At 30.8% G+C, this 22,504-nt stretch overlaps 1 protein-coding gene and 1 long non-coding RNA gene across 4 annotated transcripts in view; one reads left to right on the forward strand and one right to left on the reverse strand.

The window, feature by feature from the left end:
- The first annotated feature begins 34 nt into the window (after positions 1–34).
- Ogg1 (8-oxoguanine DNA glycosylase) overlaps positions 35–22,504 on the forward strand; it is a 32,002-nt gene continuing 9,532 nt past the window's right edge. Inside the window, exons 1-5 of one of the 3 annotated variants that reach the window (XM_085815266.1) lie at positions 35–169; positions 13,022–13,103; positions 15,635–16,027; positions 16,217–16,499; positions 19,634–19,778. In XM_085815266.1, the coding sequence (XP_085671392.1) occupies positions 13,030–13,103; positions 15,635–16,027; positions 16,217–16,499; positions 19,634–19,778 (895 nt within the window). In that variant the 5' untranslated portion in view covers positions 35–169; positions 13,022–13,029. The other 2 variants (XM_085815267.1, XM_085815268.1) reach the window with 2 other exon arrangements.
- Positions 4,882–22,504, reverse strand: part of LOC146997623 (uncharacterized) — a 41,883-nt gene continuing 24,260 nt past the window's right edge. The window contains exons 2-4 of the long non-coding RNA XR_015040726.1: positions 18,005–18,130; positions 9,101–9,176; positions 4,882–4,988 (exon numbers count right to left, since the gene is read on the reverse strand). This is a non-coding gene — a long non-coding RNA (uncharacterized LOC146997623). The remainder of the gene's footprint in view (positions 4,989–9,100; positions 9,177–18,004; positions 18,131–22,504) is intronic.

Genomic DNA, 22,504 nt, shown 5'->3' on the forward strand with positions numbered 1-22,504 from the left:
CAAAAAGCCCTGGGAGAATTATAAAAATCCAAATAAATCTTTTCTTATACTTTGCCACTTTCGATTTAAAATAGGAAATCTAACTGTATTCGTGTCTGTTTTGGAAAAATTTGCCGCATGTTTTCAAATACGGAATTTCGTATATTGGGTACTTAACTATACACGAGCGGTAATGAAAATGGAAATATTGTTCAATCGTAGAGAAAAATTAAGAAAAATATTTAAAATACAAGACTTTTATATCTTCTTTTCTCAAATAAGTGTTTTGTTTTTAGTTATTATGTATTAAATGTTTCCACTACTTCAGTAAGTAGGGCATTACAAAAGAGTTTTCAAATTAGTCTTTTAAAAAGTGTTAGGAAGTTAGGCTTAATTAAGCTATTATAAAACTCATAAAATTGTTTCTTCTAGCTGAAGGTTATTCATCTGTATTGAACAAATGCATCAATTTCTTATATAGTCTCCTTGCTTTTCGTCGCACATATTCCAGTGGACCACAGATTTGTAAATTTTATTGAAAAGTGGGTTTAGGGCTGATAGAATAGCCATTAAACCAAAGCAAACCGTTGACCAAATGATCCAAAAAATGTGCAGATTCACTTCTGATGACTCATTTATTAGACAAAATTACGTCTTGAGCTTTTTTGATCTTCACATAAGTGGAAGATATTTATGCGTATTTTAGCTCCCATGTCATATTTCAAACTTTTCCAGGCTTTTATTTAGGCATACTCCTATACATACATGTCCATGCATCAGACATGTATGTATGTATATACCTTTTGCTATGTCTGAATGAGTTTCAAACCAAAGAAATCAAAGCTACTGTGTATTCTTTGTTGTGCATACTGCTAATATAGCATTTATGTTAGCTTCTTTATAGCAGAAGAAAGTAAAATGGAGCACTTAGATTGAAACTTAGTATAAGCTCAAAAGTATAACACTGGCAGTGTGCAAACCTAAAGAAATGTAAAATGGAGCAGTTAAAATTGAAACTTAGCAGTACAACCACAAAAGTGTTAACCTTGGCAGTGCTAAAAAGAGTTACAATGAAAGTGTCGTTAGTTTGATTTACCCATGTATTTTCTCTAAAACAAATGCATTTTTCTAGTTAAAAGTTTGATGGATAAATTAGATGACAAAGTTCTATTTTATGTCTCATTGTTAAATTTTGGATATTTTGATAGATGTATGAGTAAAATGTATTACATTTCTGAAATGTTAGTTGTAATGCTATGCATATTTTAAAATGCTTATAAAAAAACTGACTCTTAGAGACTTTATAGTTTTGTAATTTCTTACATCTAATTTCTACTATTTCATTATATATTTAGATGCATTTAATCATGTTTATATACAACTTGTAACAGATAATTCATATTTAGTGTGTTATATAAGGCTTGAAGTTTTGGCTGATCTTTAGAATATGGTAACTGCTAGTTTGGCGACATTTTGGAGGTGATAAAGGTTACTACCTGGGACTTTGGTAATAATGTGAGTAGTACTCAGTTCCGATTACGCATTATTTTGTGTGAGGGAAATGAGAGATCATGGGATATGTCATGTGATATTAATGGACGAATTACGGTTCTTTAATCGGAAAAGGGGGGAAATAGGGAAAAAATCTGGAAATTTTGTATTTGGCTTTATTCTGTGTTGTGTGAAACAGTGTTCGTTAATTTTTGGATCCCATGGCCCTAACTAAAGTGAATTCGAAATGGGTATTTAGTGGGATTGAAAGGGGTAGTAATAAGTGTTTCTTTAAGGTTGTGCGAGATAGAAGTAAAGATGTTTTATTAAGTTATTTATTTTACCTGGTACCTTGCTGTGAACTATTAGTATGATTTTAAAGATCCTGAAACAGAAATAAGAAAAGTTTATCGGGCACGTAATCAAGATTCTGAAGAAGATTAGGTAAGTTAGTATTTTTAATTATTTGAGGATATTATTTTTATGCATTGTTCTAAATGTAAGGTGGAAGTAAAGTAATTTGGTATTATTGGGAAAATTGTTATTAGCAATGATTTAGTTTAAAGTAATTAGGATTGTAAGCTAATTTTTATTAATTTAATGTATGTGCTTATTTATATTTTAAGTAGTGTTTTTGAATTTAATTATATTTTAATTAAATGATAGTTATTTTGTGAATTAAATGATAGTTATTTTGTGAATTTTATGTTTGTAGGAATTTGGTATACGTTTTAGTTGAAGTAAACGTGCATGGAAATAATTTAAATATTTGACACTAAGTATTTGTAATGTTTGCGGTATGAATTCGTTGGTGACGTTTATAATATAATAGATAATTTAGAGGTAAAAGTTTTTGCATATTTTATTTATTTTATACGTGGAAATGTTCGTATTTGGAAAGGGTACATACTTTTTCATTATTAAGTAATTTCATATATGTTCTTTTTAACGGGTTTAAAGATTCAGAAAATTGTCATGCATTTTCGTGAAATTTTTCTAATTTATGAGAAAAAAGCAGTGTACATGGATATGGTGAAGAGTGTGCGCAATGCCATTTTTGTGCAATTCTGGGATTTTTTTTTTTTTTTAAGTAAAAATAAGTCGACGTGTACATGGTTTAGTGATATTTTAATTAAATGATAGTTATTTTGTGAATTTTATCTTTGTAGGAATTTGGTATACGTTTTAGTTAAAGTAAACGTGCATGGAAATAATTTAAATATTTGACACTAAGTACAGTCAAAAGTTGTTAATCCGGACTCGTCGGGACTTCGGCGATTCCGGATTATCGATTTTTCCGGATTATAGATCATCAGTTTAAATCTCATAAGATGGCATGCAGAAATTCTAAAATTAAAAATATGAAACCGTAATTTATAATTTTAAATAAAGAACAATTATGATCTAAAGGGTATCAAAATTTACAAAAAAAAAAAAAGCTTAATATTTATTTGTTTACTTTATTAAACATTTCTTTTAACGTAAGTTGTTTAAGTTGCTTCATTTTATGTGATAATACTTTCTCTTTAATTCTATAAACAGACATAATTTCTTGTTCAGTTACAAAGTCCCGCTGTTCAAGTCCCATTAATTGCTGTGCCGAGAATACCGACTAACTTGTCAATCGAAATTTTTTCGTTTTCACTAACCTCTCTGTCACATTCTTCATGTCTTTATCCATTTTTTGCAGCAATTCCACTTTTTGTTTGTTGGACATCGAAACATACTTTCGTTTTGTAGATCCTTTGGAAGTTCCAGCATCGGAAATTCTATTTGACATAATCGAAAGTTCAAGTTTACTTTTATAAAATTGCTCTTACAGTCTGCAAAAAATAATAAGCGGGATCCAATTCGAAGATTAAGTAACAACGCAATCATTAACATTAACTGAAATAGATAATTAGATAATTTTAGCTTACACCGTCCGTTATACATTAAACGCGCAGGCAAAAACGTATTCTGCACTTGCACACATGCATATGCGCAGTAGTCAAGGTCTTACGCGCACGCGTAGAAAGTTTTTAGCTTTGAGGTCCGGATTATGGGTGTCCGAATTAACGATTTTTGACTGTATTTGTAATGTTTGCGGTATGAATTCGTTGGTGACGTTTATAATATAATAGATGATTTAGAGGTAAAAATTGTTGGATATTTTATTTATTTTATATGTGGAAATGTTCATATTTGGAAAGGGTATATACTTTTTCGCGATCAGGTAATTTCATATATGTTCTTTTTACCGGGTTTAAAGATTCAGAAAATTGTCATGTATTTTCGTGAAATTTTTCTAATTTATGAGAAAAAAGCAGTGTACATGGATATAGTGAAGAGTGTGCGCAATGCCATTTTTGTGTAATTCTGAGAGCCAATTTAATTATCTGGGATGTTTTTTTAAGTAAAAATAAGTCGACGTGTACATGGTTTATGTGTATGTGTTATTTTGAAAAACGCGTAAGGAGTATGGTATTGTGCACTTTTTCCCAATTTTGCAGTGAATATTTGTCATGATTAAGCAGTTTTGTTAGATAAAATTTCTAGCATAAGTGTAATTCGGCTAGTAGATTGTTGGAAGAAGTGTGCAGTAGATAAAAAGAAAAGAAACATGTCTTTACTTCGTGAAGACAAAATGGCGGCGGGGAAAAAAAAATAGAGGGTTGCTGTAGGAGAGTTGGTCGCCAAAAAATCGCCAAGTTACCATAATGTAAAGATCAACTGAAGTTTTTTTTTTTTTTTTTTTTTTCCTGGAAAGCAAGTTTTAAATTTAATAGGAATAGTTTTCATGATTGAAAAATAAATTGTATTAAAGTAAAAAGTTAAAGAAAAAGATTGAATTGACCCATATCTTTCCCAATTGATAACAGTTACTGCTTCATATATAATTTCCAAAGTGGTGCACTTACAGCACAAAGTCTGAAAAAATCCGGACATCCAATACCTGAACTGATCTGAAACACAGATCTCTAAATCACCAGCAACCTTTTTTTTTTTTTTAAGCCCAAAGGGGTGTTGGCTAGAAGGATTATTAGTCTAAAAATGACATTTTGTGTTGAATCACTATAAACGGCTTGGTACTGCTCTCTTACCAGGACCGGATTCAGAAATGTATGGATATGTATGTTCATCTATGTAAGTATGAATATGTGAATGTACATACATATGCATATAATATAACAAGCATTCTCTATTCATAAAAAGCAAATTAAAAGTTAATGAAATTTAATAATTAATTTTAATGTCATAAATGATTAATTATTCCTGCGAACTAATCTACAATATGTAAATTCTGAGAGCATATGTAAATCAAGTGCAAGTTTCAAAATCCATGAACAAATATATAATTTCAAAAAAATTTTTAATCCTAAAAAATTATAAAAATGCATAAGTGAATAATTGTTGAACAGGCAGGAGACAGAATTATCAAGGCGAACTTGCTTCCAAACCTATCTCTTCAATTATTCAATTTGTGTTTCGTCATTCATGTAGCCAAGGGTAAAAGTAAAATCAAATGCCATGAATTACTAAAAAGAAAAAACAAGTTGAATTTTGAGAAATTAGTAAGTAAATGACTAGAATTAAAATAAAAAAGTCTTTTAATTGATTAGTCAATTAAGAGTATAAAACCAAATTTTTTAGAAAACCAAAGTAGTTTAGAAACTGTTGCCTACGAAAAACTTCCCCTACACAAATATCCATATAAATCAAAAAGAAACTAGATACTATCTATAAAAAATACATAAATAATACTAAAACAATTAAACAAAAAAGGGCAAGTAAATAGTAAGTTTTAATTTAACTTACCAACTATATTTATATTTGGAGAGTGGAGCAGCATTTGCTAAACTTAGTGATGTTAAGTAGCGTGTTTATGCTAACTTTATAAATAGAGGGTGCTAATATAAAGTTGAGTGTTAAGCTGCTATATGCATATACATACACATGTGCATACATCCATACATTTCTGAATCCGATTCTGATAACAGAACAATACCAATGGCTGTCATGAATTACTAAAAAGAAAAAACAAGTTGAATTTTGAGAAATTAGTAAGTAAATGACTAGAATTAAAATAAAAAAGTCTTTTAATTGATTAGTCAATTAAGAGTATAAAACCAAATTTTTTAGAAAACCAAAGTAGTTTAGAAACTGTTGCCTACAAAAAACTTCCCCTACACAAATATCCATATAAATCAAAAAGAAACTAGATACTATCTATAAAAAATACATAAATAATACTAAAACAATTAAACAAAAAAGGGCAAGTAAATAGTAAGTTTTAATTTAACTTACCAACTATATTTATATTTGGAGAGTGGAGCAGCATTTGCTAAACTTAGTGATGTTAAGTAGCGTGTTTATGCTAACTTTATAAATAGAGGGTGCTAATATAAAGTTGAGTGTTAAGCTGCTATATGCATATACATACACATGTGCATACATCCATACATTTCTGAATCCGATTCTGATAACAGAACAATACCAATGGCTGTCATGAATTACTAAAAAGAAAAAACAAGTTGAATTTTGAGAAATTAGTAAGTAAATGACTAGAATTAAAATAAAAAAGTCTTTTAATTGATTAGTCAATTAAGAGTATAAAACCAAATTTTTTAGAAAACCAAAGTAGTTTAGAAACTGTTGCCTACAAAAAACTTCCCCTACACAAATATCCATATAAATCAAAAAGAAACTAGATACTATCTATAAAAAATACATAAATAATACTAAAACAATTAAACAAAAAAGGGCAAGTAAATAGTAAGTTTTAATTTAACTTACCAACTATATTTATATTTGGAGAGTGGAGCAGCATTTGCTAAACTTAGTGATGTTAAGTAGCGTGTTTATGCTAACTTTATAAATAGAGGGTGCTAATATAAAGTTGAGTGTTAAGCTGCTATATGCATATACATACACATGTGCATACATCCATACATTTCTGAATCCGATTCTGATAACAGAACAATACCAATGGCTGTATCACTTTCCAAATTGTTGCCAGCAAATATTATTGCCCTGTATTAACAGGGCGATAATATTTTTTTAAATTAAGTAGTGAAAAAGCTACATTGAATGTATGTATGTTTCTTGCACTGCAAAAAAAACAATGATACCCAGAGCCATCAAATTTTGAACCATACTAGTCTATTAGTTAACTGATGATCGGAGCATTGTCATCACAATGAAACACTTCTGTTATATCATCTTCATTTATTACCACTTCTCCACAAATTCCAAATTGGAAAATTTCACTTTTTGTTTGCAATATCTGAAACCTTTCAAATGTACATCTATCATCATAATGCTTAGCTAGTGTCTGCTATACAGTATTGGTGATGTATGGTCTCGAACCTTGATCTCGGGCTTTGTACAATTTGTATATATATATAATTGATACATGAGACCAAAGAACTACTACTGTCAAAAGTCGTTAATCCAGACTCGTTGGGACTTCGGCGATTCCGGATTATAGATTATCAGTTTAAATCTGGTAAGATGGCATGCAGAAATTATAAAATTAAAAATATGAAATAAAGAGCAATTATGATCTAAAGGATATTAAAATTTGCAAAAAAAGCTTAATATTTATTTGTTTACTTTATTAAACATTTCTTTCAGTGTATGTTGTTGAAGTTGCTTCATTTTTTGTGCTAATACTTTCTCTTTAATTCTATAAACAGACATAATTTCTTGTTCAGTTCCACTGTTCAAGTCCTGTAATCGCTGTATTGAGAATACCAACTAACTTGTCAATCGAATTTTTTTCATTTTCAATAACCTCTGTCACTTTCTTCACAATTGGTAGCGGTATTTTCTGGATCATACTACAGATTTCGCCGTCCATTCATTGACTGATGATTGGAGCATTGTCATTGCAATGAAAAACTTCTGTTATATCATCTTCATTTATTACCGCTTCTCCACATTTCTTTACAAAATCCATTAACTGGAAAATTTCACCTTTAGTTTGTGATATCCAAAAACCTTCAAGTTTGCAGCTATCATCTTCATTGTCCTCACCATGAAATACGGTAGCTGGCCATAAATTATGCCATTAATTTTTTAACATATCTGGAGACACATCCTTCTACCATCTTGTGATGCTACACATAGCAGATTTTTATGCTAAAATATTTCAAAAATTTTTTAATAGTCTTACCATTGTTCAAGAAATTTAACATGGATTTTAAAAATGCTACTTTATATTTGCATTTCAGTACACGCACTGTTTCGATATCCATAGGCTGAATGACAGACGTACAACTTTGAGGGAAGAATAATACGGATACATTATCTTTCACTAAAACTTTTAAGTGAAGTATGAGCCGAACAGTTGTCTACAATCAGGACTATTTTTCAGTCATCAGGTAAACCTACTGAATTCAAATGTTGCTGAGGCTCGGGTATAAAATAATTTTCAAACCAATCTTTTTATTAACACTTGTGTCATCCATACTCTATTTGCACGATATATAACAATATAAAATTGTTCCACCTTTAAATGCTTGAGGTAGCACATGTTTTCAGATTATGAAAAGTTTGCATTATAAAAAACTTCTCAACCTTTAATTTTGCCACTCGGTGCTTCCCCAAATTAAAAAAATTTTGTCTTTTCTAAATTCTGTTGTCTTGTGCCAACATATTCTGCCATCACTTTCGAGTTTGTGGTGAATAACATATTAGTTATTCTTAATTAAAATAGCACTAAATCTTTTGGCCTATGAGTTTCATTAACAAAATATATTTTTAGCACACGAAAAGAAACTTTTGTTGAATTTTTCCTCGTCAGCATTTAAAAATCTATAATCATCGCCAAGCATAATGTTAGCATAAAAGATTGCCATACTCTTGTTATTCGATTACTATTATAAAAAAAAAAAATGTTTAAACATCACTGCATGAGTTATTACTGAAGCTGTCATGGACTGATAAACATGCGGTGATGAAAGCAAATTATAATAAATAATGACTCGCCAGGTCGGCGTCAGAGATATATAATAGGGGAATGCGTTGGTTTGAGATGTATGCCCAGTAGACACTCAGCTAGGAGCCAAATTATTAATCTCACAATTTTATGCTTACATGATTGTTTTTCCATAACGAGGTATTTTATTTAGTGCCTAAGTGAAAGTAAGAATCAGAATTTTGAAGTGAAAATCTTCACATATTTTATTATGGAAGGAAAAATCAAATGTGCATGCGTAAAGCTTTCAAAAAAAGAAAATGTTTGTGGCTTTGAGGTCCATTTTAGATCATTCCGGATAATGGACGCCTAGATTTCAGACTTTGTACTGTACAATTTTCCTAGAGATTTTGAATTTAATATTGAATACTACTAGTTATTTCAGTAGTTATTATTTTTTTTTCAATTAGTTTTTATTTCAACATTTTATAACTTACTTTCTGGTATATTAACATATCTATTGATTATATGAAGAGAAAAATTTATTTTGAAAACACGATCCAGTTAGTTTTTATCTTATTAATTTATACTTCTTTTAGCTTACTTTTTAATTACCTGTCATTTAAAGATTACTTGAAGAAAAATACTTATTTTAACAATGTAAATAACTGAGCTCAATTGCTTAGAAGAGGGAAATACAATTATATGATCAGCCTAAATTTGACTTACTTTGAACTTCAGATTTTAACAATCCAACATGAGTAAGAAAATATACATTAGAATTCTGTTGCTGCTTATATACTTTCTGCAAAAAAAAATATATTGATTAAAGGCAACTGATATGAAGAAAATACAAAAACGTAAATATGTATATAACTTTTATTAATAAAAATATCAATAAAACAAAAGGAAAAAATCCCATAAAGAAACAAATTCTAAAACATTTCTATAACTAAAACGAAGAATACATATAACATATCCTCATATGTATCCTAATAAAATTTTTTTATTAAATATATTTTCATTAAATAATTAAATTATGTATTTAGAGTACGCATAAAGTCTGCTGATTTAATAGACAAAAACTGATGACAATAACTTGACTTTTATTGAAGCTTTGTTATAGGAACCCTGCAGTCAGTAAGCAGTAAAATGGTCGTAAATAAATGAATATAAGCTCAGCGGCGTTTTCCCCGCTGAGCTGCGTGAAATTGATAAACAGATTTCAGATTTCAAAACATACTTTCGCTTTAGATCCTTTACATATTAGCAAATATATATCGGAAATTCTATTTGATGTAATCGAAAGTTCAAGCTTACTTTAATAAAATTGCTCTAACAGTCTGCAAAAGATAATAAGCCGGATCCAATTCGAAGATTAAGGAACAACGCAGTCTGCAACATTAACTGAATTAGATAATTTTAGCTTAGCTTATACTGTCCGTTATACATTAAACGCGCATGCGTAAACGCATTTTCGCAGCCGTAAAGGTCTTGCACGCACACGTAAATGCCTATGCACATGCATCAACGCGACGCCTGCGCAGAAAGTTTGTAGCTTTGAGGTCCGAATTAACGACTTTTGACTGTACATAACTTTGGTATTGGTTCACAAATTTTCATCTATAGAATTCTATCATTGGAATGCAAAAATGCCTATGCACATGCATCAACGCGACGCCTGCGCAGAAAGTTTGTAGCTTTGAGGTCCGAATTAACGACTTTTGACTGTACATAACTTTGGTATTGGTTCACAAATTTTCATCTATAGAATTCTATCATTGGAATGCAAATTGTAAAAATTGAATTATAATATACCTTGCTTCTTAGTAGCTGATTTTATCACTTATTTAGGGTGTGAAAAACCATTCTTAAAAGTTTTGTAACCCACTACCTGCCTTTCTGAAATTCTTGTTCTTATTTTTCATTTATAGCAGATTTCTTTTCCATTAGCTATCTATACTTTTTAATCTCCAGAAGTAAAACTTAAGAACTGAGGTTAAATATAATTTTGAACTTGAAAATTTTTTAATATTAATAAATTATATACTTTTCCATGTATAGCAATGTAAATCATGCTCTAAGTTTTTGCTGTAAAATTTTAAATTTCTGTAAAGCTTTGTGTAGCTAATCTTTGGAATATGGTAACAGGTAGTTTGACGACATTTTGGAGGCGATAAAGGTTACTACCTAGGACTTTGGGAATAATGTGAGAAGTACTCACTTTCGATTACGCATCATTTTGTGTGAGGGAAATGAGAGATGAGGGTACTTACGTATTATCGCAACCAGGTTGGCACGATTTGTAAGTTTGAGTAAAAAAGTATGAATAGAAAGAAAATGTACATTTATTAATTACAGATAATTTTTAATACAGTTTTTTATATTATTTTGTTTTAAAATATAAAATAGCAATTAAACCCTTCCGGTTTCGAATTTGAATAAATTGCAAAATTATTTTTTCGGCGGAAATCTTTTGGCTATTGCTTTTAGCACTGATTAAAAACCGTATTCGCCATAACCACGTACACGTCGACTTATTTTTACTTTAAAAAAATCCCAGAATTGCACAAAAATGGCATTGTGCACACTCTTGACTTTATCCATGTACACTGCTATTTTCTCATAAATTACAAAAATTTGCACAAAAATGCAGGAAAATTTTGTGAATCTCCACATGCTCTTTTTACAAAACTACGTATAACACGTAGGGTTGTCGTAAGTAGGGTCGCCAAATTTGGCAATTTATGCGAATTTTGGTCTGGTTGCGTTAATACGTAAGTACCGAGATGAGATATGTCATGTGAAATTAATGGACAAATTACAGTTCTTTAATCAGAAAAGGGGGTAAAATTTGGAAAAATATCTGTAGTACTATATTATTTTGTATTAAGCTTCATTGTGTGTTGTGTGAAAGAGTGTTGATTAATTTTTGGATTGCATGGCGCTATCTAAAGTGAATTCTAAATTTTTAATGCGTTTATCTGATAATCCAAAAGAATTGGTTGAATGGTGTATGAGTGTAGGATTAATTGCGGATAAGTATGAATGTCCAAGATGTGGGAATGAAATGAGCTTGTGTGAAAGGAAGGATATTACAGATAAGTTTGAATGGCGGTGCTAGAAATCTGGTGAAAATGGACATTTTGTGAAACTGAGTGTAAGGAAGGGTATGTGGTTTGCTGAAAGTCGTTTGAGTATGGCGGAAATTTTATTAATTTCTTATTAGTGGGTGACTAGAATGCCAGTTGACTACTGGATTATTTAATCTATAAGAAAAGTTTATCTGCCACGTAATCAAGATTCTGAAGAAGATTAGGTAAGTTAGTATTTTTAATTGTTTGAGGATATTATTTTTATGCATTGTTCTAAATGTAAGGAGTAAATAAAGTAATATGGTATTATTGGAAAATTGGTATTAGCAATGATTTAGTTTAAAGTAATTAGGATTGTAATCTAATTTTTATTAATTTAATGTATGTGCTTATTTATATTTTAAGTAGTGTTTTTAATTTAATTATATTTTAATTAAATGATAGTTATTTTGTGAATTATATGTTTGTAGGAATTTGGTATACGTTTCAGTGGAAGTAAATGTGCATGGCAATAATTTAAGTATTTGCAACCATTTTTAATGTTTGTGTTATGAATTTGTTGGTGACGTTTATAATAGATAATTTAGAGGTAGAAGTTTTTGGATATTTTATTTATTTTATACATGCAAATGTTCATCCTTGGAAAGGGTATGTACTTTTTCGCGATCAGGTAATTTCATATATGTTCTTTTTACCGGATTTAGAGATTCACAAAATTTTCATGCATTTTCATGAAATTTTTCTAATTTATGAGATTTACATGGATATAGTGAAGAGTGTGCGCAATGCCATTTTTGTGCAATTCTGGGATGTTTTTTTAATTAAAAATAAGTAGACGTGTACATGGTTTAGTTATATTTTAATTAAATGATAGTTATTTTGTGAATTTTATGTTTGTAGCAATTTGGTATACGTTTCAGTTGAAGTAAACGTGCATGGAAATAATTTAAATATTTGACACTAAGTATTTGGGCTGATCTTTGGAATATGGTAACAGGTAGTTTGGCGACATTTTGGTAAGGCGAAAAAGGTTACTAGCTAGGACTTTAGCAGTGTACATGGATAAAGTCAAGAGTGTGTGCAATGCCGTTTTTGTGCAATTCTGGCTTGTTTTTTTAAGTGAAAATAGGTCAACGTGTACATGCATGATACCGTGTATGTGCAATTCTTAAAAACACGGCAAGCAGTGGGCGATTCTGCACTTTCTCCCAATTTCGCACCTAATCTTCGTCATGATTAAGCACTTTTGTTCCATAAAAGTTCTAGCATAAGCGTAATTCGGCTAGCAGATTGTAGGGAAAAAATGTTGAGTTAAAAAAAAAAAAAAAAAGTGCTTTTGCTTCGTGAAAACAAAATGGTTACAAACAAACAAAATCTAGCAGGTTGCTGTAGCAGGGTTGGTTGCCAAATTTTCGCCAAAAAATCGCCAAGTTACCATAATCCAAAGATTAACCATTTGTGTATACATGTAATCTATAATTGTAAATTTAAAGCTTTTTTTTTTTTTTTTTTTTTTTTTTTTTTTTTTTTTTTTTTTAACTTCTTCTCCCATTAGTAATTAGAATGTGGACGAAATTACCATGCAATTTTTTTGAATTAAACCTTGATGTAACTCTGAGCGGTGGACAGTCATTCAGGTTTGTTACTATCTATTTTATAGTCTAAATTTTGTTTATCTTTTAATTAAAATGAAATGATTGACAATCATGATTTTTATTATAATTGTGTTAGTGCTAAAAATTGTACTAAGGTCTGGAGTTATAGTCAAACTGCAATTTAGCTTATACTATAGGCATTTTCTGATTTTAAAATTTTTTATTTTTCTAAGAAATATTTTGTTATGTAAAATTATTGATAATATTTAGTTGTAAGGTCAAACTTCATTAAGTGATAATTTTCTATTATATGGTGTTACGTTAATTAATTATATTATTAGGATTACTGCTAAATCCGGTACTGTTCCGTTTGGCCGGCGCAAATCTCGCCAAGTAGACTTTATTGGCGACAACATACAGTATACACATAAAAAATATTTAAAAAAATGTTAGTTCTAAGAATTCTTTTTTTGAAGGCATAAACATTTTAATATCGCTTAAAATTTTATAAAAAGCCAATAAATAAAGACAATAAATTTGTAAAAAGACATTAATTTAAGAATTTACCATGCTTTCATGGTTCAACATCTTGATTCGCCGGTTTATATCACGTGACCCCAAGCGATCTCATCTCACGTAAACTACTCTACAAAAATCTAATGCTCGCAGTAATTATCTACATTAATTTCAAGATAAATCTTAATTTGGAACACAAGTTTAAATGCAAGAAATATTTCAATTCGTACGAATAGCTTACTCAGAAATTATGTAAAGCTGCAGTGTTTTACTTCGCTAATGCATTCTCATTAGAATTGATGAATTTAACCCTTGACTTACATTTTCTATATTTTCAGCTTCGGGTAAGCGCTGTGATTGCATCCTGATTGACTTAATTACCAAAAATGGCCTTAGACATAAAACTGAACTATCTGATAAAAATTCTATGTAATTACATGCCACTATTGAAAGAAACAATCAATCTGATAAGAAAAAGCTGCGACTTGTTTTGAAAATGAGGCGTAAAAGGTTACCAGCCAGAATATTCCGTTTGACATCGGTTGTACCATTATTGGCGACTTTATCGCTTGCGCCGGCAAAACGGAAAAGTACCCTAAATCCTTTTGCTTTATTTTTTAAACTGCAATCGAGATATTATTTTGTTTAAGTCTTTTTATTATAAAAGTAAGTTATACTTTTTTATAGGTAAAATAATAAGACTTATGAAAAAGGAAAAGGCTGATGTATAATTTATTACAATTGAAAATAAAGTCCTGTGTATATAAAAATTTGAAATAGAAATGTAATGTTAAAATTTTATGAAAGTGAAAATTTATGGAATCATGACTTTTTTTTTTTTTTTTTTTTTTTTTAATGATTATGAATTTTTAAACGAATTAGTCCAGTCTGATGGCATATTTTATTGTGATTTTTATTATTATGCTTATGGATTTGTATCGTGTAGTAGAGATATGCTATATGGTCCCTTAATTTAATATCCCTTTGTATACATTAAGAATGAGTCATTTTGTCTTTGGTATGTCTGCCATGAAGGCATCCTTTTCTAGACGGATAGTTGTGAAATATGTATCGTAAAGTAAACAGCCAACCCTGAATTTAGTTTTAAAACATTGTTTCAGTGTATGCATTACATATATGTATCCTTAATGTGAAGTTGCTGTTTTTGTATAGCAAAGCAATTAGGACTTGTGGTGATTGTAAAATTTTGGTACTTGTCATCAGGACCAGACTCAGAAATGAATAGTCATGTATACACACATATACATACATATGTACATACATGCTACTAAATCTGTTACTCTACTAAATATATAGTAGAGTAACAGAAGTAACAGATTTAGTCGAGTTTCATTTCATTCAAAGTCATTGCTGTCTTGGGACTAATGTTATATTCAGCATCTCCTTCACTTCTGTTTTCAGTATCACTGTCTGCCTCTTCTATCCTTGTGATATTTGAAATATCCACATCACTCAATCATTGATAACCCGGCTAGGTCAAATCGCCATTCTTCAATGTTTCCCCCCCCCCCCGATCTACATTTTCAAAGAATTTTAGATTTTGAATTTTTTGACATACAATTCAGTTACTGCCTCAACTTCTGCACAATTAGATAAATCTCCAAATTCTATATTAGGAAGACTCTTTGTTCATCATCAAACCAGCATTATTAGTTTTACTTTCTAACAAGGTTTAGCTTCTCTATATATGGCATCGAATACAATCAGCTTTTTCCAGAATTTCATTTAATCACCATCTTATTCAGTAGTAGCAGGAGAAGACTAGAACAGTAAAGTTGTTTCATAGATGATATTACACCTTGGTCCATCGGCTAAATTAAACTGGTAACATTTGGCAGTAAATGTTGCACATACGTGTTTTTTACTCACTCTCATACATAGCATTGAGTGTACCTGCATAAATAATTAGCACTTGGGCAACCAAGAATGCACTGTATTTGGCAAAAATTATCTCTTTATTCTGTCTTATGACCATTTATTGTTTTAAAACATTTTTTGTGTCCTGATTTATTGATTTAATTTATTTTTAATATTAGATGGAAGGTAAAAAATAACAGCGAGTGGCAAGGCGTCTTTTCAGAGCTAGTATGGACACTCAAGCAAGACTCCAAAGGCAATATATTGTACTTTGTGCATCACATATCTGAAAATGAGTCAAATTCTCCTTCTGTTAAAAAAATGAAAACTTCAAACTATAAGAAAGGCTCTCAAGGAAAAGATATGACTATGTCTTCTGAAAAACTGGATGAAATGTTGAGGGATTATTTAAATTTACATGTAAAATTAGAAGATTTATATAAAGTTTGGAACAAGTGTGATGAAAATTTTAAAGAAGTCTCAAGGAAATTCAAAGGCATTCGAATTTTACGCCAAGATCCTGTTGAGAACCTTATCTCTTTCATCTGCTCTGCAAATAACAACATACCAAGGTATGCAGTTGTATCACACAGTAAAATTATAATGATTCCATTAGTACATTTTTTAAGGACACTGTTAGATGTGAAATATGGAAAATAAAGTTTTTTTAAAAAAAGTATTTTTGTTGTTATATTAAACTGAAGCAAGAATTAGGAAATTTTGGTAAAGATTTAAAATACAAATATATTTTCTGTTTCCAGGATCACTAGTATGGTTGAAAAGCTTTGTAGAAATTATGGCAAGGAATTATGCAAAATTGATGGTCAATTATATTACAGTTTTCCTACTTTAGAAAGTTTATCTGGAAAGGGAGTAGAAGAAAAGCTACGGAATTTAGGATTTGGTTATAGAGCAAAATATATTAATCAAGCAGCAAAGGTTTTGCATGAAAATCATCCACCAGGGTGGCTTGAAACACTCAGAACAGTTCCCTATAAAGATGCTCATAAAGCTCTGACAAAGCTACCTGGTGTTGGAGCTAAAGTATAATTTATTTATAAATTTTACTTGCTTTAAAATCTTATCAAAACTAATACTATATTTGATTCTTTATTTTTTCTGCTGTATGTGTGTATATACATATATACTAATGGATTATTTAGTATATTATCTCCTTTGATAAAGATAGTAGAATTTTATTATATGTGTAATTACTTAAGTAACTTATTACTTACAAAGTATTAAAAAATGTTTGTATAAGTTTATACATACCTGTGTACATGCAAAAAGATTTATTTTAAATTTAAAATCATGAAGTCAAGAATTCTTTTCTGTTATATTTGCAAACAATATATTATTATTTTATGAATATTGTATATCATGAATGCTAAAATGGGCTGAAATTCTGTCACTGAATTTTCAGTTAGATTCATAGTACTCTCACTCTGTCACTGTATCAATGTACTTCAATAAAAGTATGAGATCGGTTCAAAAAGAAACTGAACTTTAAAATTAGTTTAACATATCAGTATAGTAGTCCTGCTGTAATGACATCTTATGGGTTTACCTTAATTTTCACCTGTTCTTTTCTTAAGAATACCACATTGTTTTGTCTCTGTTTTATCAACAACAGGGTGAATTATTTACATTTTAAAAAAATAAAAGATTTTGAAGAGCAATAAATTTGTCTGAAGTTTTGCTTAAAACTGGAAAAAAAAAATCTATTGAAACATTTCAGGTGTTGCAGCAAGCTTATGGAGAGGATTGATTTAGTCAACCCCAGAACAGGCACTAGGCTTTTTGCTGCCTGGTGCAATCTCTGTGATTTCCAGATTCTGAAGTCTATTGCTTCTAAATTCTGTACATTTTGCTACCCTCTATGTCTGCATTGGTTCTGGTCGGCCTATTATGAATGGTATCGATATTTCAAATTGGGCAGAACATCCACCAAACACAATCTGGGCACCTTTCCACATCAACAGGCAATCTTTCCTCTGAGGAAGTATGTAGTACTTTGATTTGTGCAAATCATCACTTAATTACCGAGATTGCTGAAGATCTAGGCATCAACAAAATTTCAGTCACAAGTTTGACTGAAAATTTGAGACTGTTTGCATTTTAACAAAATTTATGCTACTGTCTAATGATTTATGAGTAAAACATTAAACATGTCACGGCTAGTCAGGAGTTGTTATATCATTCAAATGCAGACCAAAACTCTCAAAAACATGTCATGATAGGTGATGAAACACATATTTAAAAATATGACATTGAAACAAGGAGTTAATTGTTGTAGTGGGTGTGAACATTGTTACCTTGACTGAAAAAAGGGTATTAGAGCAGATAGAAATCTAGCATACATATTAGAGTAGATAATGTTGATCACCTTTTTTTTTTATTGGCAGAAAATTATTTATGATGAGTTTGTTCAACAAGTTCCAAACAATCATCATATTCTTTTACTTAGATCTTATAAGATGAAACAATGCAACAGAAGGGGCCAGAAGTTTGGAGAAATAAGCCTTGAATGCTAGATTATGATACCTTACCTGCATGTTCGTCACTCCTTATCTATGAGTTTTTGGCCAAACAAGATGTTACTGTCATCCTGCATCCTCTTTACTTTCCAGATTTGACCCCTGCAGACTTTTTTAATTCTCAGTATATAAATCCACCTTAAAAAGTCAACAATTTAAAACAATAGAAGAGATGGAAAAAAAAATTGCTGAGAAACTTACATACAAATACAGAAAAAGGTTTCTACGAAGCATTTCAGCAATGAAAGGTGTGTTGAAAGGGCTGTACAAATAGAGGAGAAAAGTATTTTCATGGGGTAAAAGGTACTTTTGTGAGTTTCTGAATTTATTTTAAAAGTTTGATTTCTGTTTGTCTGTTGAAACAGATACTAGATCTGAGAGTTTTACATTAAAGCATGACAGTCATTGCTAAACCAAAATCTTAGCAATAAATACAACCTGAAACAGTAATAGCAAATGACTGATACACATCACTACTCAAAAATGTTATCCTTCTTGAATATTTGAGAAAAATATAGTTAACATGAACTGTTTGTAATCTTTTCTTCCTTTGGTTTGATCATTGGCTTCATTGCCATTAGATTGCTGCATTGTCACTAAAACATAATTTCATTTTGTGATAATTTGAACATTTTTTCTTAAAAGTAATTATTTGTTATGAAAAAATAAATGGCTGACTCTGTATGATATGGCTATTTCCAAATTGTAAATTCTATCTTGGTTCTTTCCTTAAAAAGTCAGCAGTAAGTCAAAATCTTGTATGAGCGTGTCTGGAATGCATTATGTGGAGTTATAATATTTGATGAACTTTATAAACTTCACATCTTATAATTAAAAGTTAATTAAGCAAATGAATATAAATGTAAAAATTGCATGATTTATGGTAAAATACATCAATACTAGATAATCTAGACATGTTTTCGAATAAAATATTAAACACAGTTCTTGGTTTCTTCTCAAAAATGTGTGCATGCAAAGCTATGAATATATAAGAATTTTCTTTTATGACTTATGTCCTGGAAAAAACTAAAGAAAATACAAAAAATTCTAGTCAGCCACATTTGATGTTGCAAATCAGTAAATTAATAGAAGTGTTTGAGATAGGTGAGAAGATGGAGGGCCATGACTTATATACAGCATATCTATAAAAAGTAGTTATTAGCTTTATTTTTTATTGCGTTAATCTTAGGTCCTTACTTTCAGTTACAAATTTTCCCAAAATCTGTTATCTCTTTTGTTTCTCAGTTTCAGATGAAGAATATTATGAGAGGAATTTCAGTATTGGTAAAGAACAATTTTAAAAGTTCAAATTTCAATTTTTCATATGGCCTCTTTAAAGCACTCATGCCTAGTTTAAAAAATATCATTATGCCTTAAAAGATCAAGTAAAAAAAGTTTGAATTAAGAATAAAATGAATTCCTTATTTGTTTTGTGATTTTTCTTAACTTCTTTAATGAATATACCTTTTGTAATGTTGATATTTTATATTTAATGTTTACTTACTTTTATATCTTTTTTTTTTACCTTTCAGTTTAGTAACAGAAAAAAGTTTTTTTTTTTTTTTTTTTAATTTTTATTCCATAGTAATTATGTTTCATTTTATAAAACAATTGTGAATTTTTCTTTTGAAAATACTTTAGGTAGCTGACTGTGTGTGTTTAATGTCTCTTGATAAATACAATGCTATCCCTGTTGATACTCATATTTGGCAAGTCACTGTAAGAGATTACTTACCTCATCTGAAAGGTGCCAAAACATTAAGTCAGAAAGCATATCAAGAAATAGGTATTAAAAATAGTACAAAAATTTTGTCTTATATTTATTTAAAATTTTTGCTTGAAATATTAGACTTGCATTAAAAACCAGCGAGTGGGTTTCATTGTACTTAATTTATAGTCCAGTACATTCCCGATTATCCATGGAATTGGGTGGCTCGGCCGCCGCGGATAATCCGAAAAAAGCTAAAAACTGGTATAGCAAAAGAGAAAATAGTCATTCCAACTTTGAAAAATCGTTTTATGTACAATAAAACGTAAAATAAACAGCAGGAAATGTTTAACTAATGCTTAATATTTTAGTATATCACTTAAAACTAACCTAAAATGCATTTTGTTAATGAAAACAGAAAAGTGCTTTGTACTTACGAGAGTCCTCAAGGATACACAGAAAAATTAAAACATATGTACTGTTTTAATACCGTAATGTATTATGTAATTACAAGAGCATAACTGTAAAACTACACCTTTTAGAAGAAATCAGTCATTTGTATTTGCTTCTTGCTTTGGAAGCATTTTCTCTTGATCCGAGATTGCATTTTTCGTAGCATAAGTTTCTCGGCCAACTCCACGTCGTCTTGTTCTTTCAAGCTCAGCAGTCCGTCGACTTGTTGCAAAGCCGCTTCGTGAGTCTTCCGCATCTGCACAGTGGGCTCTTCTTCGCCTTCACTTCGCTCTCCTTCATTCTCGGTCTCTTCCCTTGCTTTCTTCATAATTTTGTCATCTGTCAAGCGTTCGAAGCCAGGTTCGTTGACATCACACTCCAACCACTCGTTAATGTTTTCAGCATCGACGTTCTCACCACCCGCAACTGTTTTCAGCATCGACGTTGTCACCACCCGCAACTGTTTTCACCATATCGGCAAGAGTTGCCGTGGACATGTCTACATCTTCATTCTCTTCTTCACAACTCAAAGGGGTTCGGTTGTTGTTGGCTTCAACATTAGGCATGAGTTTTCTCCATGATTTATGAGGGTTGACGGTTTCACTGAGTCCCAAGCAGATGGAATATCGTAGATGCTGTCCAAGATTGTGTAGTGTTTCCCAAACTCTTTCATATCATAACCTTCTTCAATTTTGGTCATTAGCAGCTTGGTTCAGTATGTTCTCTTTATTGTTGTAATGACTCCTTGGTCCATGGGTTGGATTAGCACAGTAACGTTTGGAGGGGGGAGAAACGTTGCAAAAATTTGTCCATCAGAAGACTTTAGCATGCTTGTTGCTGGGTGAGAAGGTGCGTTGTTGATCAATAGCACAGCTTTTTCAGGCAGGTTTTTCGATTTAAGATGTTTACACTCTTGAAGAACAAAGATTTTTTCGAACCATCTTGAAAAATGTGTCGGTTCATCCATCCTCCCCCACTTTTTTTTTTTTTTTTTTTTTTTTTTTTTTTTTTTTTTTTTTTTTTTTTTTGTAAAGTAATCAATGGGCAAATTTTCTATCCTTGTGCCTTTAAAAGATCTCTTTTTTTTTTTTTTTTTTTTTTAATTTTTACTTTCTAATGACAACAAGTCTAAGTTTATGTCCACCGGTAGCGTTACTGCAAGACATGATAGTGATCCTTTCCTTGCTGCTTTCATGACCCTCCGCTTTACTTTCACTTTCAGGTGCTAAAGTGCGAGTGGGAAGGTATTTCCACAAAAGTCCCGATTCGTCGGAATTGTAAATTTGTTCAAAAGATAGCTCTTCTTTTAAAACAAATTCCTCAAATTCATGGTGGATATCATCGGCTGCTTGTTAGTCACCACTAAGTTTCTCCCCATGAAGTCCAATTTCTTGAATTTCATGTTGCTGTTTAAAACAAGTCAGAACCTTTCATAGTTTTTCGCGTTTTCATTGCAAAAGCACTGTCTGACATTGATGCAAAGTTCACCAGTTTGTCTTTTTGCTTTAGAATGTCATGCACTGTTCTGATTCCGTAATCCAATTCCATCTGCTGCCTTGTAGCACCGTTTGCTACTTTCGAAATTAATTTTAGTTTCTGCGCAATCGTCAACACAATCTTCTTTCGTTTTAATGACATTTTAAATCGGTAACGAAAAACACAAAACCAAAAAGCACAAGCACTGAACACAATAAAAGATAAGAAATTAACTCCGACCGGTTCGCAAATATTATCAGGCTTAAATTGACAATGGCGAGTGGGAGGAAGTGGACATATCAGTAAGATTAAGACAAGAGAGGGCGGCGGAGCGGGCACTGCAAAGGTGAGTAAGAAATCACTTAGTCATCAGAGGGGAAGGTTCTGAGAAGGCCTGGGATATTTTTGCTATAAATAAGCACGATGTTTAGCAAATTTAACGTTTCGCTCAGTTTTGTGAACATTTTTATTTTCTTTGCTTCACACATGTAAAAAAAAAACTTTGTGCGGCAGGCGCGGATAATCCACTCCGCATAATCCGACCGCGGATAATCGGGAGTCTCTTTGTATTTCCAATTTATAAAGCCCTGTAGAAGATTAAAAAAGTAATTTTTAAATAGATATACAATACTAATTCAGAAGTCAAACAACAAAAATCAGCGTTACATTTATGAAATTTTCACAGGACCAGTTTCGATGGTTTTACCAAACCACCATCCTCAGCTGCAAAACCGCAAATCCTCAACATACACAATATATACAGTCGATTCCAGTTAATTGGACCACATCGAGAGGCGATCATTTTGGTCCTAATAACCGGCTGGTGCGATTACACGAACATGGCTTATGTTGTAAGACGGAACGTGCTATATGTA

Source organism: Stegodyphus dumicola, chromosome 4 (assembly GCF_044657685.1).
Source record: "Stegodyphus dumicola isolate Sdum_Otavi_A_Nest chromosome 4, ASM4465768v1".
In the NCBI taxonomy this organism is placed as follows: domain Eukaryota; kingdom Metazoa; phylum Arthropoda; class Arachnida; order Araneae; family Eresidae; genus Stegodyphus; species Stegodyphus dumicola.